At 41.6% G+C, this 27,042-nt stretch overlaps 1 protein-coding gene across 1 annotated transcript in view; it reads left to right on the top strand.

The window, feature by feature from the left end:
• Positions 1–20,607, top strand: part of LOC144892191 (SCAN domain-containing protein 3-like) — a 49,924-nt gene extending 29,317 nt beyond the window's left edge. The window contains exons 3-4 of the mRNA XM_078777483.1: positions 19,080–19,784; positions 20,041–20,607. Coding sequence (XP_078633609.1) covers positions 19,080–19,784; positions 20,041–20,607 — 1,272 coding nt within the window. The remainder of the gene's footprint in view (positions 1–19,079; positions 19,785–20,040) is intronic.
• The last annotated feature ends 6,435 nt before the right edge of the window (positions 20,608–27,042 follow it).

Genomic DNA, 27,042 nt, shown 5'->3' with positions numbered 1-27,042 from the left:
CTGCTACTCCTTGTATATGTTCATACCTATAACATAATTATATGTCGATGACATTCAACATTATATACCAAACTAACAAGCTTCCTAAAAGGTAAATAAAGAAAATCCCTTAATATGTAACATAAATCAGATTATTTGTCTTACCCTGATCCCCCTATCTCCCGGGGTCGAACTAAATCCCCTGATCATGAGTGTAGTTGTGATACATTATCACTCATGCTGTATTAATATCAGTAGGTAATTGTATGTCATGTAGGCAAATAAATGTCACTATCCCAAGTGGGAATATCACATGTTGAAAATGCAATGTTTATCAATGCAAGGGGTGTTAAAATGTAATTCAAATGACTGTAAATCACGACTGTCATTTATCTGCCACTGAATGTTCTGCTGGGCTGCTAGGTGCAGCCTCATTTTCTGTGGGACCGTCCTCCCTTGCCCCTTGCCCCATGTGCTCGCTTGCAATGAGAGGCATGAATCCAACTTTCTACTTTGGGTCCATTTTTTGTTTCTATTCTTATCAATCTCCTATGGTTTATCAGTTCGTTCCAAAATACCGCAACCAAAGGTTTTAACCAAAGTTCTACCAAACTATTTCCAATGTGAACTCAAAATGCCAGTGAAACAATGATTCGAAGAATTAACTTGAAGGGGTAAATAATTTTTTTTTTCTATAACCAGATCTAATTTTCCCATCCAATAGTTTGCCTTGCCGAGTGTCATATTATAGCACTTTAATAAAACTTCGAAAAATGTCTCTCATCTCAATAAATTCCCTTTTTCTTCCCAAATACTCATCTGTAAATTACATATTCAATTACAGTTTCTCCCAATTTGTTCGGTCTAAATGGCCGCAAAAGTGGCTGCCAGCATGCAGTACCGTTTTTTATCTACCAAGCAAGTGCTCGTCCACACAAGACCTCTACCAAAATGTTGTTTGTAAAAACAAATCTGCGATTTCTGATTACATGGATGCACTCTCAGGACATTTTCAGGCTGCTGTTAACAATCCACTATGATAAATTAATTCCTTTACCCACAATCAAATAATTAGTACAAATTGAGGATATTATCCCTATCACATTCATTTATAGATTCATTATGTTGGATCTAATTTTTTTTTCCAAGAATTTTCCACTGCTGTAAGGAAGAACAATAGCTCTCATAAGTCTTAGTAATATCGTACTTAATTTACCCAGCATCGAAGAATTTATTTACTATCCATTCTCATCTGTTAACCAGTGACTTTGTTTGAACTCCAAAACTTAAAACTCACAATAGTTCAAACCAGCAAAATTTTCTTTACTATTTTCCCATATCATCTATGCCTAATACACATCCATACATACAAAAAAAAAAAAAAAAAAAACACCTTTAGAGGCCATTTTTCCCCGCAAGCGGGGGTTGGCCTTTTTCGGGAACTGTGGTTGTTGTTGTTTTTCGGTCCCCTTTTTGAAGCAATGTTTTATGGCCGGATGCCCTTCCTGACGCCAACCCTTTTTGCCGCCTTTAACGACAAGCAGGGAATTACCAGTGAACTGGTACTCAATCCCTTAATTGTATAATACATACATACAGCACAATTTATATTCTGATCAAATTCAAGTTTATATATATATATATATAATCCGTGAGCAGAGTACTCTGGGAAGTCAGTGTAAGACCTCTCCCAAATTTGGCTAATTTTGTACTCCCACATTTTTATGAAGCTCATATCCATAAATAGCTTTGATTCTCATATAAATTCTATCAAAATGGAATCCCAAGATTACTCCCAATTTTACTATCAATGAATGGCTGCTCATAACTCAGCAAATCAAATCTTTATTCTCCATCTCCCTTGACAAAAGTGATAATTTTCATAATAAAATTATATTTCTATTTTTTTATATTTTACGAATTCTCTCGATATGCGATCCCATCCACATGGAACTATCTATTTTCAGACAAGGCACACTGTCGGTGTCAACAATCTTGTAAGATTGATACACAAAACAACACCAAACAAACACAAACATTGATACACAAAACACACACACACGCATGCATTATGCATATTCGTTTGCGTTGGAACCATTATTTACAGATCAGGATGGGTGTCAGTTTTTTATTTCAATTTCATAAAATTTGTCCTTCAATTTTATAAATGCTAATGCACAAATGGACCAAAAAGTTTATTCTTAGAAAACCACTATGATGTCACATTGAAATTACCCTTTCAGTTCCCACAATAATTTATCCAAATTTGACTACACGCCCATTTACATGTCAGTCGACCACTGACCTATCGATCATGCGGAACAATAGTCCGAAATTCCCACCTGATCATCATGTGACTCTTGTCACTCGGTTTCAAAAAATTTGCAACGCAATTGTTCCAAACTTTGTAAATTTAAAATTGCTGTGCCCAAAATAGAAGATCCAATTTTGGCATTTGATCAATTAATTATTAATTTGTTAACAAGCAAAAGAAAAAATGAATCATTCTTGGTCCGAAAACTTTTCAGACACAAGAATCATCGACAGTTATTCATGTTTGTCCAGTAATCGAATCTGTTGAGGCCAATCATCATTTGGGATTTGCAGCAATGAAGGCCTAATCATTGTCTGAGGTACCGGTAAGCACTGGTACACTTGATCTTGGTTTGCCCCATGAACTTGTCTTCCTGTTGACATACGGACATCTTCTTCTCCAATGTCCCATCTTTCCACACTCGAAACACCGGTTTCTGTCGTTGCCTGGTCTGTGCACCTGTGCACTTGTATTGCTGGGCTGCATCTCTACATCACTGAGTTGCCACTGCAATCTCTCGTTATCTCCTGAAACACGAAAAAATTCTCTGTACCGTCCTTTTTGGGGAGACAAATGGGAATCAGATTGGACAACTGTCACTTTCATTCCTAATTTCGGGGGTAGTTGTGCACTTGTCTCCTCCACTGTATCCTGTATCCTTTTTATTTTGCGTTCTAGGTCCGTTATCCGTTCTTGCTGTTCCCGTTGTTTGGATTCACCATCCCAAAGATGGAATGCAGGCCAGTCTACCATTAGATTCTGTCTCTTCCTGGCTCTCAATTTTTGTCCTAATCTTTCCAATCGACTTCGGTCAAATGTACCATCTCTTGGAAACTCCTTAGCATGTCCCTTTGTCCAGAAATACCAATTTTCAACCTCTCTAATCGCCTCTTCACAGTAGCGGTCGTACATATAATATGTACAAGTACCTTTTTGTGGAATCTCTGGTTGTCCTTGTGTATTCTTGCAGGCTCCATTTCCCATTCTGCCTGTATGTGAATAACACTCAGTAATCCCTCAATGTACCAGGTAGATTACTAGGATCTGCACTTTGGAATACACCTGTACACACCTGTACTATATATACTATAAATAAATCTACTGGGGTCTGTTCCACTTTTTATCAAAGTGACGTTGGATGTGTTGTAGCTTGTTCCAGGTTCCTCTAAAGCTTCACTCGTACCTCCAGGAAGGATCTCTCCACCTGTTCAAATGGTGACCTCCAGAGAATCTCTCTCACCTGTGGCTTTTGCACAACCCAATCTCACAGATCAGTAGATGAGCCAAACGGGTCAGTATGAAATGGGTGAATCCACAGGTATCTCGCTCTGTCGAAGGGAAAATCACACAATGGTAACCGCACATATATAATCTATATATAGACTCACCATCTTGCTCAATTTTCCAAGGTTGTCTTCACATTGATAATATCTCACAAAGATATCAAAGCTTCTTTCTTGAGACCGCATCCTCATCAATCAATCAATCAATTTATTCAATTAAATCAATTCAATCATTCATCAATAAATCAAATTAATCACTCTAGATGACTCCCTGTATATGCCCTTTCCCCAATGATGTCAGGATAGATCCATCCATTGACTGAGATTGAAGATCATCGGTCGTCACCTCAGATCCATAGCTCATGTTAATTGATGAATCACTGTTCTGTACTAGGGTCATATCTGACATATTTTCCCAATTTTGCCTGGTCACCACAAATTCTCTTTGCAACCACTAAAGGCAACTCATCCTTCATTCGTGAGACAGCCAAAATTGATGGCAGATATTAAAGTTCATTGGGTCCTGAAATGGGACTGTAAAATTCCTTCCAGCATGCTAAATTTTGAAACTCCATTGTTTGTAATACACAATTTATCCCATAGGGCTTGAAAGTTCTTTCCCAAGTTCGTGCAATCATTCTGCATTGAAACCCTATAATGTCATTAAACCATCAACTTGTAGATGCATTTATTTATATCCCATTAACCCAAGAACTCTCAATTGCTTGGTTTCTTTTTAGTAATGCCATATATCCATATTTCTTTTCAAAATGTTCCTAACATACACATTAATCCCATTAGACCTCAAATAACCTACAATCCGAAAATAAATTTGTGAAATTTCAACAATTATCACAATATCATTGTTCATATGTTCATATCTTAATCCAATCAGAAACTTGTCAATTTACCCTTAATATATGTCTGTATATATATATATTATTTTTTTACAAAATCCAACTACCATTAAACTGAAAAATTGTTTTGTTGGACTCATGCAAGGTCCCTTACAAATTTTGAAAATTTTCCAAAGACATAACTTCCATTTTCTTTGACAAATCCTAATATTTATCAAATATTAGGATTATCATCAAAACAATGAATGACTCAATTGCTTAATGACTGCACATCCAAACCTAGATATTTTGAGTTCCGTAATTTTAATACCTCAAATTTTCCATTTCTTCCCTCCCTGACCCTTAGATGTAGGGATGGGTTCTTTTTTTTCTTTTTTTAGGATCATGTTGCATCGACCATTATTTTCTTAATCGATTGGCTGATAGCATAACCAATCCACACGTGCTTCGTCCGAAGATGTGTCTTTTAGGAATTTAATTAAATAAGTCATTTATATAATTAAATAATGAATTGATTAAATGATTAATCAATAAATCAAAATATCCTTGTTAGCCACATCACTTGGTCACTGTCATGTCCAAATATCAGCTTCCTTAACTCAAAAGGTGCCTGAGATATTGGCCAAATGAGAAAGAAATGTAATTAATTAAATAAGTACTTCATTAATTGCTAACAATTTTCAAAATCCTCAATTTTCATCCGATTTACTTGAAATTTGAATTGGATTTACTTATCAGCAAACTGAAATTGAACCAACAACTATTTATTCAACATAGGCCAAAGTCAACAACAATTTCAAAAATCCTTAATTTTCATTCGGTTCACTTGTCATTCGAATGGGATTTATATATCAGTCAACTAGTTCAATCAACAACTATTTTATTCAACATAGGCCAAAAGTCAACAACAATTTTCAAAAATCCTTAATTTTCATTCGGTTCACTTGTCATTCGAATGGGATTTATATATCAGTCAACTAGTTCAACCCACAACTATTTTATTCCACATAGGCCAAAAGTCAACAACAATTTCAAAATCCTCAATTTTCATTCGGTTCACTTGTCATTCGAATGGGATTTATATATCAGTCAACTAGTTCAATCAACAACTATTTTATTCAACATAGGCCAAAAGTCAACAACAATTTTCAAAAATCCTTAATTTTCATTCGGTTCACTTGTCATTCGAATGGGATTTATATATCAGTCAACTAGTTCAACCCACAACTATTTTATTCCACATAGGCCAAAAGTCAACAACAATTTCAAAATCCTCAATTTTCATCTGATTGACTTGACATTCGAATGGGATTTAAATATCAGCCACCTAATTCAACCAACAACTTTTTTCTTCAACATAGGCCAAAGTCAACAACAATTTAAAAAATCCTCAATTTTCATCCGATTTACTTGACATTCGAATGGGATTTAAATATCAGCCACCTAATTCAACCAACAACTTTTTTCTTCAACATAGGCCAAAGTCAACAACAATTTCAAAATCCTCAATTTCATCCGATTTACTTGACATTCGAATGGGATTTAAATATCAGCCACCTAATTCAACCAACAACTTTTTTTTTTCAACATAGGCCAAAGTCAACAACAATTTCAAAAATCCTCAATTTTCATCCGATTTACTTGACATTCGAATGGGATTTAAATATCAGTCAACTAATTCAACCAACAACTTTTTTTTTTCAACATAGGCCAAAGTCAACAACAATTTCAAAAATCCTCAATTTTCATCCGATTTACTTGACATTCGAATGGGATTTAAATATCAGCCATCTAATTCAACCAACAACTTTTTTCTTCAACATAGGCCAAAGTCAACAACAATTTCAAAAATCCTCAATTTTCATCCGATTTACTTGACATTCGAATGGGATTTAAATATCAGTCAACTAATTCAACCAACAACTTTTTTTCTTCAACAAAGGCCAAAGTCAACAACAATTTAAAAATCCTCAATTTTCATCCGATTTACTTGACATTCGAATGGGATTTAAATATCAGCCACCTAATTCAACCAACAACTTTTTTTTTTCAACATAGGCCAAAGTCAACAACAATTTCAAAAATCCTCAATTTTCATCTGATTTACTTGACATTCGAATGGGATTTAAATATCAGCAAACTGAAATTGAACCAACAACTATTTATTCAACTTAGGCCAAAGTCAACAATAATTTTCAAAATCCTCAATTTTCATCCGATTTACTTGAAATTTGAATTGGATTTACTTATCAGCAAACTGAAATTGAACCAACAACTATTTATTCAACTTACATTGCCCCCATGCCAAATAATTAAATATCCTACAGCGCGGCATTGCAGCGGCATGTCATAGAGGCTGCATTTGGAGGGAGAGGTGTACGCTAATTGATTGATTAATTGTATAATTAAACTCAATAAAGATTATCACAAAATATTTTCTTACTCAATTGGCTAATAGCATAAGTAAACCACAAGTGCTTCATCCGAAGATGTATCTTTTAGGAATTTAATTAAATCAACCCAAGTGAAACAACGTCAAGCACTGCGAGCCCAGGGAGCAGAGGAAAACACAAAAAACAAAAGCACTGGCTCTGCTTCCTGGAAGCTTCCTGCAAAACGTTTTGCTTCTCGAAAAAACGTCCGCCAATGGGAACTAGAGGGAGGGGAGGGAGAAGGAGCGGGAGCAAGAGACAGGTAGCCAAAATGTAAATGAGGGACAATGAGGGACAATGAGGGAAAAATGTTCGATTTTTCCCTGGGGCGTCGGTATGCAATTTTCATCCAATCGCCATCTTTCATAATAATTCTGGACCCGGCATCAGATGGCGTTGTCTGTCATTAATTTATATGTTAATCGAACGAGTTTTAGGTGTTATAAGAAATGGCGGGATTTTTTTTCCCTCTCCTCCACCCTTTTTCCTTGGACCCGCGGTTTCCGTCCTACACAATTTCGTTTAATTTGTCTAAATCCAACTCGCCGTTTCAAAGATATAAGCCATTTTGTCGCGGTATTATAAATTGGAATGGGGGAAAATATATATATTTAATTCCATTGTCCGCTTCCTATCCTCCGCCAAGCGAGTCGCCTACCATTTGGGCAGGCAACTCAAAAGTACGTTGTAAGTGCTACAAACGAGTGTACACGATTGTACATGTGTACGGGCCTTACAGAACCGGCAAACAAATCGCCCCATGGTGCACTTCATGGGTCGATTCGCCTCCAGTACAGAATGAGGCTTTTAATAACCAGCATCCTCGCCAACACACGGTCCGAATTGCAGGCAAGCCTACAGACGCGCGTTTCTCAGTGACGCGTGTGAGACGAACTGGCGCATTTATTTACACAGCGCAAAAACCCATATTTACAGATCGCTAGAAAAAACACGAATAATAGCTAAAACCGTTTGTCCTGTTCCATCCGTGACTTTGTCCGCTCATTCACTTTTCCTGATTCGCATCAAGGATCTCCATCATCAGACAGCGTACTTAATTCCGCATTTTAATGAGAATTCAACAGGATTTTACAACTCAAAGGAAAAAGAACGAGCAGGCCTTTTGCAGGACGATCGTTACAAAAATCGTTACATATATTAAAGTATTTATAATGTCGACAAAAATCATATCTTAATTCTTACAAAATTTGGTTCTTTGAATAAATCACAGCACCGGGAGTCCCGCTCCAATGGATCTTTTGTGTTTATTCAGCACCCTAGTAATTGGTTCTTTGTGTACTAATTAATTACACAGCACCCAGGCCCCACTCATATGGATCTTTTGTGCAGCGCTACACAGCACCTGAGCAAAAGGGGTCTCATCTACATTTTCATAATCAGGGCTTCCGTGCACCAATAGTGCGTGGAGAAGCCCAAACACCACATCCTCCATGTATATACAGAATAACTATTCCCACGTTCGTACATCATATTGGACAAGAACAAGAACATGCTTACCTCTCAGAAAGATCTTGCCGATGTGTCCAATTGGTCCCCGTACGGGCCACCAGATTGTTCGGGAATGTTAAAGGACTCAGGAGGCTCCAATATGACCAAACAGCTTTTACAAAAGCAATGCTTTATTAACTAATAATTCACTTGTTTCAATATAATAAAGAACTACAATACAATAACGAATTTGGTAATTCAAGTCGTTGGTTCTTCTTTGGTCGGTCTTCTGAGCTGTCCTCGCTCCGTACTCGTTCGTTCCATTTGGGCAGAGATTCTGATGACAAGTGTCTCGACTCAAAGTACGTTCTCGTTTATATGGGCACACTCGTGTTAATCCTCTCTCCGCTAAATGCTCCGAGGTCATGATTGCTCAGCCCCCTGCTGGGGAGTTCCTTCACCCTCTTTGCATCCCAATGTCCAAACAACAGTACGGGCTTGGGAATGTGTGTTAGCCCGGGGCCGTGATAAAGGTGGACAAAGGAACTCCCAGGTTCCATGTTCTGAGATACATTGCTGACATTCTTACGAACCACCTGGACTACCTGCTCCGTTACTAGTCCGAACCAATGAGTTACACTTCCACAGTGTCTTAGGGCTAATTTGGGGTCCACTGGGTCCTTGGGGTCTTTTGGATTGTTTGGGTCTTTGGGGTCTTCCAGGTCTTTAAGGGTATATACGGGGTATTTTGGGTCTACGGGGTATTTTGGGTATTCGGGGTCTTTTCGGTCTTCTGGGTCTTTTCAATATTTTCGGTCTTCTCGGATTTTTTGATCTTCTCAGTCTTCAGGGTATTTAAAGGTCTTTGGGAGTATTTTGGGTCTTTGGAGTATTTTGGGTCTTCATGGTCATTTGGGTCTTCAAACAGTCTTCAGAGTGTTTTGGGTCTGCAGGGTCTTTATGGTCTTTTGGGTCTTGGGGTCTTTTGGGTATCTGGGGTCTTTATGTGCCTTTGGGTAATTTTAGGTCTTCAGGTTCTTTTGGGTTTTTGTGGTCTTTTGGATCTTTAAGGTCTTGGTTTCTTTGTGGTATTTTGGGTTTTCAGGGTCTTGTTGGTCTTTTAAGTCCTCTGGGTCATTTGGATCCTTGGGGTCTTCAAGGTCTTTAAGGGTCTTTGGGGTAATTTGGGTCTTCAGGGGTATTTAAGGGTATTTGGGGTATTTAAGGGTCTTGGGGTATTTTGGGTGTTTGGGGTATTTTGGGTCTTTGGGGTCTTTTGGGCATTCAGGATGTTTATTGTGTTTTCTGGGTCATTAAGGTCTTCGGGGTCATTGGGTCTTTAAGGATCTTCAGGTTTTTTGAGTCTTTGGAGTATTTACAGTCTTTGACAGTCTTTTTTTTTTTTTTTTTTTTTTTTTGTATACAATATCGAGGCTCGTGAAAGAGCGAACATTAATCACACAGAAAGACAAACCGACACATAAAACATATAACATAGGGAGCGGTAGACAAGATGGGGAGAGAGGGGGAAGGACACAAACACAACATTTGAGAGCAGGGACCGAGAGACATGGAGACATCGAGAGATCTGAGAGAGGGCGAGGGCTTGGGGGGGGGGCGTGGGAAGGGGGCAGTGGGAGAGGTATAAAACATATGGACACTGCCAGGACTTCCAGGAAAGAAGTTGGAATTTCAAACAAGGTGGATCTGGGGTGAATTAGCGGGGGTAGAAAAGATCAAGGTTTTGGATGGGGGAAGATAAGAGATGGTGGTGAACAGCTGTTTTAAAGACCTGGAGGGAGGAGTGGGATTGAAGGGAGTGAGGGAGTTTGTTCCAGAGGCGGGAGAAAAGAGGAATGAAAGAGTGAAGGTGAGCGGAGAGCCGAGATTTCGGCAGTTTAACCATCAGAGGGTTGCTGGCAGATCTTGTGCGACCTGTAGGAATATTTGGGGGACAGAGCACAGAGAGAGCTGGGGGTGCAAGGCCGGAGAGGAGTCGGTAGAAGACAGAAAGACCACCTACCTGCCTGCGGTGAGTTACTGAAAGGCCCTCAGAGATAGCTTCATCGCGGGAGATTCCAATAATTCTGAAAGCTTTGGTTTCAACAGCGTGAAGCCGAGCTAGGTGTGAGGCAGGAGCACCGGCCCATAGGGGAGAACAGTATTCCATTGAGCTGCGGATGAAAGCCTTGTATGTGGTGAGGAGCTCAGGTGTGCCGAGGAAGGACTTCGCACGACGGAGGATACCCAGTCGGCGACTGGCTTTGGAGGCCAGCTTGGAAATGTGGTTTTCCCAAGAAAGATCATGGCAGATAGTGAGACCCAAAATCTTGAGCGACAGAACTTCTTGGAGAGGATTGTTGAGAAAGTAGATGGGAGGGTTGTCCAGTCGATCTTTTCGGAGAGACATAGTAAGAGTGTGAGATTTGTCAGGATTGAAAGACATGTTCCACTTGTTTGACCAGTCTGTGATTTTGTCCAGGTCTTCAGAGAGTGAGGAGGCAGCAGACTGCCGATCTGAGGGAAGAGGCATGGAGCGGCAGAGAGTGAAGTCATCAGCAAAGAGATAGAGAGGATTTTCGAGAGAGTCAGAGAGATCATTGATGAAGACCAGAAAAAGCACGGGGCCCAGAACACTGCCTTGGGGAACTCCAGCCTGAACAGGAAGAGGAGATGAGAGAAACCCATTCAGGGCCACACGTTGACGACGACTCGAGAGGAAGTCCGCCAGCCATGCGTGGAGATTTCCATGGATACCAAAGGAGGAGAGTTTGGTGAGCAGAGCGGGGTGCCAGACCGTGTCGAAGGCACGTGATATGTCGAGGGAGACAGCTCTAATTTCCTGTTTGGCATTGAGGACCTCCATCCATTGTTGAGACAGCAGAAGCAGCATGTCCAGAGTAGAGTGACCTGGTCTGAAACCAAATTGATGATCAGAGATCAAGCCATTGGAGAAGAGGAAAGATTTCATATCAGAAGCAATGATGGATTCCATGACTTTGCTGATAATTGGGAGAAGGCTGATTGGTCTGTAGTTGCTAGGATCTGTTTTTGCACCTTTTTTGTGCAAAGCGGTGATGTTGGCTGATTTCCAAGCAGATGGCAGTTGACCTTGAGCAAAAGAGAGGGTGAAGAGAACAGAGAGAGGGTGAGATAGAGCAGCAGAGCAGGATTTTAGGACCCGTGGGCTGATGCCGTCGGGTCCAGTTGCAGAATCAGAGTCGAGGGTTGACAGAAACTTTTCCACCTTGTCAGGAGGAAAGGACACGGAGTCCAGGAGCAGCAGGGTACGACTGGGTATGGTGGGTACAGAGAGGGATGGGTTTGGGACACAAGATTTAGAGGCAAACACAGAGTTGAGGCATTCAGCTTTTTCACGTGCGGAGTCAGCTGTGTAGCCGTTTGAGGTAAGGGAGGGGATGGAGGGGGAACAAACACCAGAAACGGATTTGACCAGACGCCACCAGGATTTGGAAGAGGGAGACAGATAAGAGAGTTCGGTCTTGAGAACGGAGAGATATTGTTTCCTGGCTCTCCTGAGGGTGGACACACACTTGTTTCGGGCTTTGTGAAAGGAAATGAGATTTCCTTCCGTTGGATTTGCTTTCCAGGAGACGAAGGCAAGTTGTTTCTGGGCAACAGCCTCACCACAAGATTCCGTGTACCATGGACGGGAGGAAGGGTATGACAACTGAAGACGAGATGGGATAAATCTGTGCATGAGAGAGAGCAATTTACTTTGGAAGAATTCCCAGGATGAGTTGATGTCAGAGGTGGTAGAGATGGGAGACCAGTCCAGATGATTGATGGCTGCTTGAAGACCGTGCCAGTTGGCCTGAGTGAAATGCCAGACTCGTCGACGCTGAGCAGGCTCCCTGAGGATGGTCAGAGAGATGTCCACTTTAACAAGGACATGATCAGATGATCCGATCGGAGCAGAAGAAGAGCAGCAGACATTTTCAGGGAAGTTAGTCATAACCAAGTCCAGAAGAGAAGATGTTCCGTTGACTGAGATCCGGGTCGGGAAATTGACAGATTGTGTCAGTCCCAGTGAGTCGCAGAAGTCCTTTGCTGAGGAGCCATGGCTGGTGAGAGAGGTACCCACACCCAGCCAACTGGCATGATGACAGTTGAAATCACCACATATGAGGAAGAGAGAGTTGGGATGAGTAGATAGAAGTTGGTCCATATCATCAGACAGCGAGATGTAGATGGAGTCATCACTGTTTGGTGGACGGTACAACACACATATGAACAAGAGGTGGGAGCGAAGGGGAAGCCGTAGCCAGAGGTATTCCTGGGGGTGAGGTGGAGAGAGTGCAGTGCAAGGCGAGTGAGGAAGAGAGTTTTTGATAAAGATAGCAACCCCGCCTCCAGGACGAGGCTCAGGTCTATCATACCGGAGGAGGGAGTAGCCCGGGAGAGATACTATGGAATCAGAGACATCATAAAGGAGGAAAGTTTCTGTTAAGCAGATCACGTCTGGTTTGACAGAAGCAACCTGTATGGAGAGATCAGTTAAGTTTGAATGAAGGCCCCGGATGTTTGAGGTCCATACCGTTAATGAAGAGGAAGGGGGAGCATCAGATACAGAACAGGGGGGAGGAGGGGTAGGGTAAGATGTGGAAGAGGTGGAAGAGGTAGGGAGAGCTGTTGAAGGTGTGTCAGAGATTTCAGAATAGCTCGGAGAAAGGGAAGGATGGGGCGGACAAAAGGTTTGATGGTGATTGGGTGAGCCACAATGAGGTGTTCTTTGAGGAGGGGGAAGAGCGAGGCAGAAGGTTGGGGGAGATGGAGGTGAGAGTTTGAAGGGGGAAGAAGCGGGGAGGACGCTTTGAGGAGGGGGAGTGAGCGGGGGGAAATTGAGAAGCAATGAGGGTGGGGAGATTTGAAGGGGAGGGGTGAGGGGGGAGTTTGGGAGGGAAGGGACAAGGGGAGGGATTTGAAAGGGATGGGATATGGGGGAGATTTGGAGGGGAGGGGTGAGGCAGGAGTCTAGGAGGGGAGGGGCGAGGGGGCGTCTTGGCGGGGAGGGGTGAGGGAGTAGTTTAGGAGGGAGGGGGGCAAGGGGAGAGATTTGAAAGGGATGGGTGATGGGGAAGATTTGGAGGGGAGGGGTGATGGGGAAGATTTGGAGGGGAGGGGTTATGGGGAAGATTTGGAGGGGAGGGGTGAGATTGGATTTTTGAAAGTGTACGATTTATGGGAAACGAACATTTATTGCAAAATGAGTTTCTTGTGACCTTCGAGTTAAAAATACGTTTAAGGACGCTGGATGGAGGATGGAGTGCAGGAGAGTTTAGGGAATGTAGAACAAAGGCACTATAGGAGATGGATATTTTTTTTGGGATGAATTGATTTGGTGAGCAAGTCGAAAGCAGCCTTTTAAAGAAGAAGAAGAAAAAGGTGTTATAAAATATGACGGAATACATAACTTGAGGGGAAAGTGTAAACATTGAAGGTTAATGAGTGAAAACTATCTGGGGAAATGGGGGAGAAACACGTGGTCGAAGAACGAACGAACGAATAAGAATGAATAAACGAATGAGAACAGAGAAGGAAATGTTTTTTTTTTTTTTTTTTTTGTTTTTTTTGAGTTGAGATTTACACAAGGAAGTAGGCTATGGGTGAAAAGACTGGGAATACAGAGAACGAAAGTTATTGGATCACAAACGACGGACCACTGAGAGAAAAACAAAGCCTCAAGGTTGTACAGTGCACACTGTACAAGGCCTTGCTCGCGACACGGCAAACAGACGATCAATTTATGAAAGATAAACACCGAGAAACAACCAAAGTTGCACACAATAACTTCACACACCGAATGATAAATACAGTCTTCAGTGTCTTCGGGGTCTTCATGGTATTTTGGGTGTTTGGGGCCCATTGAGTCTTCATGGTATTTTGTGTCCTTGGGGTCTTCTGGGTCCTTGGTGTATTTTGGATCCTCTAGATCATTTTGGTCCTCTGGATTGTTTGGGTCTTTTGAATCCTTGGGGTATTTTGGGTCTTCCGGGTATTTTGGGCGTTTGTGTTCCATTGGGTCTTTTGGGTGTTTTGGGTGTTTGGGGTCCATTAGGTCTTCAGGGTCTTTTTGTTCTTTTGGGTCTTTGGGGTATTTTGGATCTTCAGAGTCCTTGGGGGTCTTCTCAGTCCTTGGGGTCTTTTGTGTCTTCCGGATATTTTGGGTGTTTGTGGTACATTGGGTCTTCAGGGTCTTTTGGGTCTTTGGGATATTTTGGGTCTTTGGGATATTTTGGGTCTTTGGTGTCCATTGGGTCTTCAGGGTCTTTTCAGTATTTTGTATCTTTGATGTCCTTTGGTTCTTGAACAGTCTTCAGGGTGTTTTGGTTCTTCGGGGTCTTTTGGGTCTTTGGGGGTCCATTGGGTCTTCAGGGTCTTTTCAGTCTTTTGGGTATTTGGGGTATTTTGGGCCTTCGGAGTATTTTGGGCCTTCGGGGTATTTTTGGTCTTCAGAGTCCTTGGGGTCTTCTGGGTCCTTGGGGTCTTCTGGGTCGTCATGGTCTTTTGTGTCTTAAACAGTCTACAAGGTATTTTGGGTGTTTGGAGTCTATTGTGTCTTTGGGGTCTTCTGGATCCTCGGGGTATTTTGGGTCCTTGTGGTCTTCTGGGTCATCATTATCTTTTGTGTCTTTAACAGTCTACAGGGTATTTTGGGTGTTTGGAGTCCATTGGGTCTTCAGGGTCTTCTGGGTCCTTGGGGTCTTTTGGGTCCTCAGAGTCTTTTAGGTCTTTTAACCAGTTGACACAGTCATGTTCAAAGATTTCCCCTTAAAACCCCCCACTAAAATCCCTCCTAAAGCACGACTCAAAGCCTTTAAGACCTATCTTTATGAAGGGGGACAGACACACAAACACACACAAACACACACACACACACACACACACACACACACACACACACACACACACACACACACACACACACACACACACACACACACACACACACACACACTGTGCTTTATATGGTAGATATATTTTCGCCATATCTCGTGGGATTGTGTCTGTGAGTTGGACAGGTGACGTTGATGGGCCATGAGCTGCACATGGACATGTCTTTTCCGCATATCTCGTGGGATTTTGAGTTGGACAGGCGACTGTGACAGTTGGACAGGGGAAGGGGGTTTGAAGGCTTGAAACGGGGAGGGGATTGGCATTCTCAAACAGGGCTTCAACCCATGGCTTTATAAAAGGTCTTTGTCCGAGGACATTTTTACCCTGCGCTCGCGAAGCGAAAAGCATGGTTTGGTTTTCGGCTGCGAACGTGTGTATGTTTGGCGTACATGTCTGCATTTTAAAAATACATTTTCTCTGCAACTGTCGGTCTGATGGACACTAAATTTTCACCATAGGATCACCTCCTTCTGTAGAATATTGTAATGATTAATTATGATGTAATAGGTCATGTGGTACAGGCGCCAACTTGGAAAAACTGAAAACAGTTACGCCTCTATATCTCCAAAACCGCTCCATGGAAAAAATTGAAGCGTGACTCATTGTTAAGAACTTCACATGGGGAATAAGTGTTGTTAACGATGAGTGTTGTAATTATGATGTCATAATTTGACATATTTGTACTCGAACTTGTCAACCCTTGAAATGCACACTTTGGCCAACAAACCTATGATGTCATAATCACAAACTGGTCAAACACGTGGAACATGTCTTTCGATCTTGACAAATCTCACACTCTCACTTTGTCTCTCCGAAAATACCGTCTGGAAAACCCTCCCATCTACTTTCTCAACAATCTTCTTGAAGAAGTTCTGTCACTCAAGCTTTTGGGTCTCACTATCTGCCATGATCTTTCCTGGGAAAACCACATTTCCAAGCTGGCCTCCAAAGCCAGTCGCTGAGTGGTCATCCTCCATATAAGAAGTCCTTCCTTGGCACACCTGAGCTCCTCACCACATACAAGGCTTTCATCCGCAGCTCAATGGAATACTGCTCTCCCTCTGGGCTGGTGCTCCTGCCTCACACTCAGCTCGGCTTCACGCTGTTAAAACCAAAGCGCTTTTTTATCCAGGTCTGCGGAGGGTGAAGATGCTGCTGCCTGCCGATCTGAGGGTTGAGATATGGAGCGGCAGAGAGTGGAGTCATCAGTAAAAAGATAGAGAGGATTTTCCAGAGTTTCGGAGAGATAATTATTGATGAAGATTAGAAAAAGCACAGGGCCCAGAACACTGCCTTGAGGAAGTCCAGCAGGGGCAGGAAGAGGAGTTGAGAGAATTCCATTTAGAGCCACGCATTGACTATGACAGGAGAGGGAGTCAGCGAGCCATGCCTGGAGATTTCCATGGATAAATATATTTTTAATACAAGCTTTACAGGCTTGACCCATGTAACACATGAGATACCCCAGAGGCAGACAATGCTTACCTACTCTCGCAAGATGTACATTGTGGCAAATTTGGACAACCATACTTTTGTCTGCAAACATTAACCAATAAATTTGGCAACCGAACATGAGGATTGTTCGATTCATTAATGCATCATTAATCACCTCTCCTGATTAATCACCTCAACTCTCCTGATTCACTTCTCCTGATTCATTAAACCGTCAGATTAATTAATTGTATCAAAACATCGGTGACCTGATCACACAATCAAATCGGTGACTTTTACTCACATAGATCACATAAATCATGTAAGTTTAAATTCCGTTTACAATTTAATAAAACTGCATAGTGAAATAGAACAGCATTTGTGTATTGCCTCACTGATTTGGGAAACCAACTATTTTTGAGGTCAAGCAGTCAAAGGTCAACTCAAGGTCAAACTTCTAAAATCATTTTTCATCTGAAAAATCATCACTTTTCTTCCTGTTGACCCAAGCTTTGATCAATATCGCAATTTTTAATCTTCATGAAATGGACAATTTGCTGTATCAATGGAAAACTTTCACTGAATTCAACCACCAACTATTTTTGAGGTCAACATAGGCCAAAGATCACCATCTTTGCCAAATTTCTAAAATCCTCCATTTTCATCCGATTAACTTTAAATTTGAAGAGGACTTGCATATCTGGTCACTGAATTCAACCACCAAGTATATTTGAGGTCAACATAGGCCAAAAAAAAGGTCAACATGGGCCACATTTCTAAAATCCTAAATTGAAATCTGATTGACTTGAAACTTGAAGAGGACTTGCATATCTGGTCACTGAATTCAACCGTGTATTATATTTTAGGTAAACACAGGCCAAAAGGTCAACATAGGCCAAATTTCTAAAATCACCAATTTTCATTTGATTGACTTGAACTTCTCAGAGGATTTATATATATGGTCACTGAATTCAACGACCATCTATTTTTGAGGTCAACATAGGCCAAAAGGTCAACATAGGCCACATTTCTAAAATCCTCAATTTTTATCCAATCGACTTGAAATTTGAAGAGGACTTGCATATCTGGTCACTGAAATCAACCATCAAGTATTCTTGAGGTCAACATAGGCCAAAAGGTCAAAATAGGCCAAAAGGTCAACATAGGCCAAATTTCTAAAATCACCAATTTTCATCCGATTGACATGAAAATTGAGCAGCATTTGCACACCGAGTCACTAAATAGGGAAACTAACTGGTTTTGAGGTCAAAAGGTCAAAGGTCAACTCTATGTCAACCTTCCAAAATCATCGTTTTTCTTTTGAAAAATCGTCAATTTTCATTCTGTTGACCCGAGCTTTGATCAAGATTGTAAATTTTATTCTTCATGAAATGTACAATTTGCTGTATCAATGGAAAACTTTGGGGGCGGGGGGGAGGGGGGACTTTGCAATTATCGTGCAACGCATGACGTCCTCTTGTTTGTCTGTCTTTGTTTGTTTGTCACCGGCCTACAGGTCACAATTTTCAACCGATCTTCACGAAACTTCACCAATTGGTGGAATGGGTCAAATGCAAGAAGCCTATTGTTTTGGGGTCAAAAGGTCAAAAGGTCAACATGGGCCAAAAGGTCAACATAGGCCAAATTTTTCTAAAATCCTCAATTTTCATCCGATTGACTTGAAATTTGAAGAGGACTTGCATATCTGGTCAATGAATAGTCGTGGTGAAGGAGACAAAGGGAGAGAAGTTGTCTCTGTAAATAACAGCCACGCCCCCACCCCGAGAGGAGCAAGGAAATGACTGCAGGGTGTATCGAAGTGGGGTGAGATCAGCACATCTCGCTTCGTCGCCACTGGGTCAGAGCCAAGTTTCGGTCAGAAAAGCACGTCGATATCGTTATCTTGAATAAAAGAGGTAATTTCGGTTCGCTTTTCAGGACTACTTACAGACTGAGCATTGAATAAGGCGAGAGACACGTCAGAACGGTGTTGTTCTACAGCAGGGGAGGCGAACCCGCAGCTCGCGAGCCGCATGCGGCTCTTAGCCAGCTCTTGTGCGGCTCACGAAGGGCTGCTCTATCGGTGCATGTTTTTACATTTTAAAATGTATTTCTATAATAAAATCAAAATGCATTTGAATATTTGACTATACTGCCAATAAATTTGACAATATTTTAAAAATAATAGACAATTTTGTGGTAATATGTTTGACAGAAATCTCCCACTAGTCATGCATGAGCCCAAACATGAAACACACTTTCGCGCGTAGAAACACACTTGCGCACGCAGACCCGGAAGTTTGTTAGCTAGGCTAGCACTAGCCCAGCGGCAGTGACCGAATCACCATGGCAGATCACTCAGTTTTTTCGGAAATTAACGAAGCACTCAGAGACGGTCACATTCGTATCATATCAGTTGGCATGGAACATTGCTCGAGCTAAAAAGCCATACAGTGAAGGGGAATTCGTAAAAACGTGTCTCAGAGATGTTATTGCCATCCTCACTCCTGAAAATGACAGTTTGAAGCGTTCTGTGTCAGACCTGCAGCTATCACGGCACACCGTTGAACAGAGAATATCAGATGTTAACAACTCCATTGAAACACAGTTGCATACGGATCTTGAAAAATGTCGGTATTTCAGCATTGTTTTGGATGAGTCTTGCGACATTCAAGATAAGCCACAGTTGGCAATATTTGTACGGTCTGTGTCAGAAGACTGCACAATTAAGGAAGAGCTGCTTGACATTGTGCCGTTAAAAGATAGGACCCGCGGCATCGACCTGAAAGAGACACTCACGAATTTTGTTGAGAAGGCAAATTTGCAATTACCAAAACTAACAGCAATATCCACAGACGGTGCACCAGCTATGTTGGGATCTGCAAATGGCCTTGCAGGGCTGTGTAAAGCTGACGATCGTTTCCCTGATTTTCGGACATTTCATTGCATCATCCATCAAGAGAACCTGGTGTCTAAGAAGCTGAACTTGGACCATGTCATGAAACCTGTGCTAGAAATTGTGAATTTTTTTCGCACTCATGCTCTCAAGCACAGACAGTTCAAAAACCTCATAGCTGAACTGGATGAAGACCTTTCCAATGATCTGCTACTCCACTGCACTGTGAGATGGCTTTCAAGAGGTAACATGCTTTCCTGTTTTTTTTGAACTTTTGGACCCAGTGAAGCTGTTTCTGGCAGAGAAACATAAGGACTATCCTGAGCTACATGACCCCCAGTGGATGTCAGATTTGGGGTTTCTGGTCGACATGCTGCATCATCTGAATAAACTGAATCTAGATCTGCAAGGGAAGTTAAAAATGCTGCCTGACCTGGTGCAAAGTGTTTTCACATTTGTGAACAAACTCAAGCTCTTCTAGACCCATCTTCAAAAGGGAGAGCTCACACATTTTCCCTCCGAGTTGAAGGCAAATGGAGAAGCAGCTGAGGTTACAAAAAGGAGCATTGCACATTATGCAACACTGGTTGAAAATCTGCAGCAGAGTTTTGAGGACAGATTCTGCAACCTGAAGAAACAACGGCCACAGATCACATTCCTCATCAACCCTTTCACTGCTGAATCGGATTGTTTAAAAGCCCCCTTAGTGACAGATGAAGCAGCATCCCAGTTGGAGATGATTGAACTTTCTGAGGATGACAGACTTAAATATGTCTTGAGAGAAGGAACCATAGGCACAGAGTTTTGGAAAATTGTGCCCACAGACAGATACCCCAGTGTCAAACAGGCTGCACTCAAACTAATGTCAATGTTTGGATCAACTTACGTCTGCGAATCAGTTTTTTCTCCACTGAAACAAGTGAAGTCAAGACATCGCTCTGTTCTTACGGACACACATGTGAAAGAGTTGCTCCGAGTGGCCACAACTGAGTACAAGCCAGACCTGAAAATGATTGTGGAAAACAAAGACTGCCAGGTGTCCCACTGAGGAAATAAACGACCTATGAAAACTGTTAAGCTATGTATTATGATAATTATGACATACCCATTATACATATAATTATTTATTATGTCATTAGGCCTATAAGTTGCTGTTGTAGTGAGAGCATGCAGGTGTTTTGCGGCTCTTTGCAATGGTGTGAGGGGTTTTTTTGGCTCTTTATGCTGGACTGGTTAGCCACCCCTGCTCTACAGGGATAGATGAGGTTATTGGAAGTTGACAGGGGACACTTTTTCGCAGGAATTATTAAAATGTGGGCCGGGCCGTCGCTGGTCGGGAAGAGAAATCACAATCGGTATTTTTCTCTGCTTTCTCCTCCCGCCTCGCTTTTTGCGTTTTCTCGGGAGACCAACGCCGATTTCAAGTTCTCTAAGGCCTGAGACGAGTCCAAGAGTCAATCGAGTGGTGTTGTTTAAAGGCAAAAGTTTTTGCCGAGTGTAGCGAATAGGCCTCGGGACAGAGGAGTTAGAGCGGATGGTCGAGCTCGGTACATGCAGCGGTGCGTGCAGAGGTGGGGCGAGCAGTGGGACGAGCAGTGGGACGAGCGATGGGGCGAGACGGGGAAAAGAACTGTCTTGTTGAGAGGCGCACACCGGGGCTGTGTGAGGCGCAGTGAAAAAACATGGCGGGTACTCACAGTTCGAAATTGTCAACTTGGTGGCGAGTAAAATCCAAAGTACTGCAAATCTCACGTGCAGACACGACGCCAGAAGCAAGGAAACGAAACAGGGATCCATCACAGTCATTCACACAAAGCACAACACGACAGCACATGCTAAATCCAACGGAATCAATCAAATACACAGGACGACAGACTCAGCTCAGCCTGCTAGGCGAGTGACCCTGAAGTGGATAAGGTTATGTGACCCGAGTGAACCGTGAATTTTCATCCGATTGACTTGAAATTTGAAGAGGACTTGCATATGTGGTCACTGAATTCAACCACCAAGTATTTTTGAGGTCACCGTAGGTCAAAAGGTCAACATAGGCCACATTTCTAAAATTTTCAATTTTCATCCAATTGACTTCAAATTTGAAGAGGACTTGCATATCTGGTCACTGAATTCAACCACAAATTATGTTTTCGGTAAACATAGCCCAAAAGGTCAACATAGGCCGGATTTCTAAAATCACCAATTTTCATTTGATTGACTTGAAATTTTAAGAGGATTTTTACATATATGGGCACCAACTATTTTTGAGGTCAACATGGGCCAAAAGGTCAACATAGGCCAAGTTTTTTAAATCCTCAATTTTCATCCGATTGACTTGGAAATTGAACAGCATTTGCACATTGAATCACTAAATAGGGAAACGAACTATTTTTGAGGTCAAAAGGTCAACTCAAGGTCAACCTTCCAAAATCATCATTTTTCACCTGAAAAATCGTCACTTTCCTTCCTATTGACCCAAGCTTTGATCAAGATTGTCAATTTTAATCTTGATGAAATGGACAATTTGCTGTATCAATGGAGTTATTTTTTCTTGGGGGGGGGGGGGCGGATTTTGCAAGTATCGTGCTCTGCATGGCGTCTTCTTCTTTATTTGTTGGGGTGTTTGTTACTTGCCGGAAAATATTCCGGCGAGTATGTTGGTTGGTTGGTTTGTCTGTTTTTGTGCAGTACTACGTCTACACCGTAGCACATAGAATCGCCAAACTTTACACACATATTTGTCTTGCCCTGGAATAGACTGTGCCCAATTTTTAACTCTCTTGGCCCAAGACCTCCATTATGACGACATAATTTGATAATTCGACAAGTACAAAACCTCATCCAATCAAGATGCAATTTCTTGAGCGACATGACGACATAAACTGGTGGAGTAAAAAAAAAGAATGATGGCGTCATCGGTCACATGGTTCAGCCACTATCTTGGAAAAACTTTGCACCTCTATATCTCCGAAAGTGCTGAATAGAAAAAATTGAGACATGGCTCATTGTAAACAACTCTCCATGGGGAATAAAATATGTTAATGATAATGTCAATGGTTCCTCCATTATGCCGTCATAATTCAACAAGTACAAAACTTCATCTGATCAAGATGCAATTTATTGAACGCCATGTTGGCATAAACTGGTGGAGAAAAAAAATGATGATGTCATCGGTCACGTAGTTCGGCCGCCATCTTTGAAAAACGGAAAAACTTTGCAGCTCTATATCTCCGAATGTGCTGAATAGAAAAAATTGAGACATGGCTCATTGTAAAGAACTCTCCATTGGGAATAACATATGTTAATGATGATGTCATAGGTGCCTCCATTATGACATCATAATTCGACAAGTACAAAACTTCATCCGATCAAGATGAAATTTATTGAGCATCATCAAGGAATAAATTAGTTTAGAAAACAAATAATGATGACGTCATCGGTCACGTGGTTCGGCCGCCATATTTGTCCAAAATGGCCCATAAAAAAGTACATTCCGGCAAGTTCTCGGTCTCTGACCAATTTTTCATATGTCTGTTTGTCTGTTTGTCTGTCTGTGCGCAGTACTACATCTACACCGTAGCACATAGAATCACCAAACTTTACACACATATTTTTCTTGCCCTGTAATAGGCTGTGCCCAATTTTTAACTCTCTCGGCTCAAGGCCTCCATTATGACATCATAATTCGATAATTCGACAAGTACAAAACTTCATCCGATCAAGGTGCAATTTCTTGAGCGCCATGTCAGCATAAACTGGTGGAGAAAAAAACAATGAAGACATCAACGGTCACGTGGTTCGGCCGCAATCTTGGAAAAACCGAAAAACTTTGCACCTCTATATCTCCAAAAGTGCTGAATAGAAAAAATTGAGACATGGCTCATTGTAAAGAACTCTCCATGGGGAATAAAATATGTTAATGATGATGTCATAGGTGCCTCCATTATGACATCATAATTCGACATGTACAAAACTTCATCCGATGAAGATGAAATTTATTGAGCATCATCAAGGAATAAATTAGTTAGAAAACAAATAATGACGTCATCGGTCACGTGGTTTGGCCGCCATATTTGTCGAAAATGGCCGATAAAAAGTACATTCCGGCAAGTCCTCGTTTTCTGACCGATTTTTCATTTGTTTGTTTGTGTGTGTGGTTGGATGGATGGGTGGCTGGTTGGTTGGGTGGGTTGGTGGGTGGGTGGTTGCGTGGGTCGGTGGGTGGGTGGGTAGTTGGTTGGGTGGATGGATGGATCAGTTGCGTGGGTGGGTGGGTTTGGGTGGTTGGTTGGGTGTTTGGGTGGGTCGGTTTATGGGGGGGGGGGGGTGGTTTTTAGTTGGTTGGGTGGTTGAGTGGGTCGGTTGGGTGGGCGGCTGGGTGGTTGGGTGGGTTTGGGTGGTTGGTTGGTTGGGTGGTTGGGTGGGTCGGTTGGGTGAGTGGGTGGGTGGGTGGTTTTTTGGGTTGGTGGGTGGGTGTTTGGTTGGGTGGGTGAGTGGGTGGGCTTGGTTTGGGTGGTTGGGTGAGTGGGTGGTTGATTTTGTATTAATTTGTTTATTATTATTTTTAAATTAAGGTTTGACTTATAAATGAAGTTGCAATGAATTAAATTACAAATTACTGTTTACAAATATCTCGAGTAATGTGTAATTTGAATAGTAGGTTATAAAATATATTAAAATTAACTTTGCATTAATTATGCCTGAGAGGCCAACTCAAACTCAAGAGTCCACATGCTTGATTGGGCTCCTTTGACCAACATTAGTGCGATTTCATAATTTTTCATAAAATAACCCAACACAATTCCCTTCTGGTTCATGTTCTCATTTATATAAGGGAATGAAATAGCGCAAGAAAACATGTGAACAAGAAAGGACTAAGGTAAGTGAAAATGCAACCATATTGTCTTGCTTCGACAATATGTTTTTGTTTTCACCCATGTCTGGTTCTCTATTTGTCTGTTAAGTAGTGGATGGATTCGGACAAAATTTGGCAGAGATGTAGCATATGTGACAAGGACGAAATGATTACATTTTGTGGAAGATCCAGATGTGGATCTGAGAATTTTTCCAAGTGATTCTTCACCATTGAGAGATCGGGCAAAAAACGATATATAGCACGGTATTTTAAAATGTTATGGACGGATTTGGGCGAAACTTGGTGGACGGGTTGGGTGTGCGACAAAAAAGAATCGTTTCAATTTTTGGAAAGATCCGAATCGGGATCGGGATACGAAAAATTTTCATTTTTTAAATGGATTCTTCATCAGTGAGTGACAAGAATAATATGCAGCACGATATCTCAAAAAGTTGTGGATGACTTATTACAAAACTTGGTGGATGAGTTGGGTAAGTGACAAGAACAAAACGATTAGATTTTGGTTCAGGTCCGAATCCAGATCCGACCTGTTGGTGGGATACAAAACATAACGTGTTAAGTCTGGCGGAGGTATGCTCTCTACCAAGTAACGTTCGAGTTACTTCTGCCACCGAAGGTTGTGCTTTCAGCACTGTCTGTTTGTGTGTTTATTTGTGAACGAATATCTCATAAAATTGTGGACGGATTCGGATGAAATTTGGTGGAGAGGTAGCGTCTGTTACAATGACGAAATGATTAGATTTTGTGGAAGATCCGGATGTGGATCTGAGAATTTTTTTCGTCATTCTTCACCATTGAGTGACAGGGCTAAAACTGATATATATCACCATAGCTCAAAAAGTTGTGGACAGATTCAGACGAAACGCGGTGGACAGGTGGGGTGTCTGGCACGGAATAATCGGTTCGATTTCGGTGAAAATCCGAATACGAATCCGGATACAATAATTATTTCATATTTTAAATGATTTTTCACCATTGAGTGACAGGACCAAAAACGTTATCTAGCACAATATTTCAAAAAGTTGTGGACAAATTATGATTAAAATGGTGGATGAGTTGGGTAACTGACAAGAACAAGCCGATTCGATTTTGGTTCATGTCAGGTCCTAATCCGCCCTGTTAGTGGATACAAAACGTAAACTGGTAAAACGCCTGGCAAAGGTATGCTCTCTAACAAGGTAGGGGTAATTCATTTTGAAGTAAATTGATGTCTTCACATCTTTGTCCTGCATGTTGTTTATGCATAGGTTCTATTATGACAAGCTGGCATGATAGCCTAGAGGTCTGCAAACTCGCCTCGGAGATGTTTAGTCAGGGCTAGAATCTCGACCCAACTATAAAATGTCATCCTGGTGTTCATATGTACGGTGCGCAATCAATGAGTGTCGCTGTTTTGGATACTAAACTGGGTGCCTTGACTACCAGCATTAGTTGGTGTAATTTACAGATCGCATGGTGTCCTTAGTGAATAGAAGACAAACCTCGCTGCACCCTGGTCAAAGTACAAATTCATGCCATGACTGAATGTTGGAAGGGCAATGGCAAACCACTCAGCATATCTATTGCCAATAAACTGCTTTTGCAGGACCAACGCTCTTGAACGGGTAGATGGTACATCTCAGTCATTAACTCCGCCACCAAAGGTGGATGGAGGTTATGTTTTCACCCCTGTCTATCTATTTATCTGTCTGTCTGTGAACAAGATATCTCAAAAAGTCGTGGACGGATTCGGACGAAACTTGGTGGACCGGTTGGGTGTGTGACAAGACCCAATTGATTTGGTTTTGGTGAAGATATGCATACAGATTCGGATACGATAATTATTTATTTTTTAAGTGATTCTTCATAATTGAGAGATCGGGTGAAATGCGACATATAACATGATATTTCAAAGTTGTGGACGAGTTATGACTAAACTTGGTGGACGAGTTGGTTTGGTGACGAGAACAAGCCGATTAGATTTTGGTTCAGGTCCGAATCCAGATCCGGCCATCAGTGGATACAAAACATAAACTCTTCAGCCTTGAGTGTCGGGCTAGTTTTGTCTGTGATCGTGAAATTAATCAAAAGAAAGTGCATTGGGAAGAATAAATAACAACCGGTTACTTGATAATAAAAAAAGTAATCTCATACACATGGATGAGTTTGTTAACGTGTACATTTCTTACATGCAGGAGCATGCCATTAGGAGATGCGAGTGAACTTCCACAGGAATGGCAAGAACCCTTTTTAGACAATTTAGAGTGTACCTTACAAATATTATGTTCAAAACAGAGTAACCGACAAATTAATACAGCACGTTGCATTTGAACTTGGTTTCCCACATTCAAAACAAAGTGTTAAGATGGAAACACCAACCCACATATAGTCAGAGTGAAAATTGATGTAACAGATACTTTTCTTTTTGCATTTACATCTATTTCAACATAAATTTTATTTTTTCGCATGTATCAGTTTAAGCACTTTACTGACCAATCATACTTATTTTGTTTTTAAAATTGGGGCTGACAGGATTTTCCTAGAGGTATGCACAACCACTGACCACTAACATGTCTGGACTGGGTTCGAATCCCGGCCCAGCTATAAACGGTTTTCCCGGTGTTTCCTGCACAG

Source organism: Myxine glutinosa, chromosome 1 (genome assembly GCF_964187855.1).
Source record: "Myxine glutinosa chromosome 1, kmMyxGlut1.1, whole genome shotgun sequence".
Lineage (NCBI taxonomy): Eukaryota > Metazoa > Chordata > Myxini > Myxiniformes > Myxinidae > Myxine > Myxine glutinosa.
The sequence above is the reverse complement of the archived record's forward strand: the minus strand, read 5'-3'. Positions and strand labels throughout refer to the sequence as shown.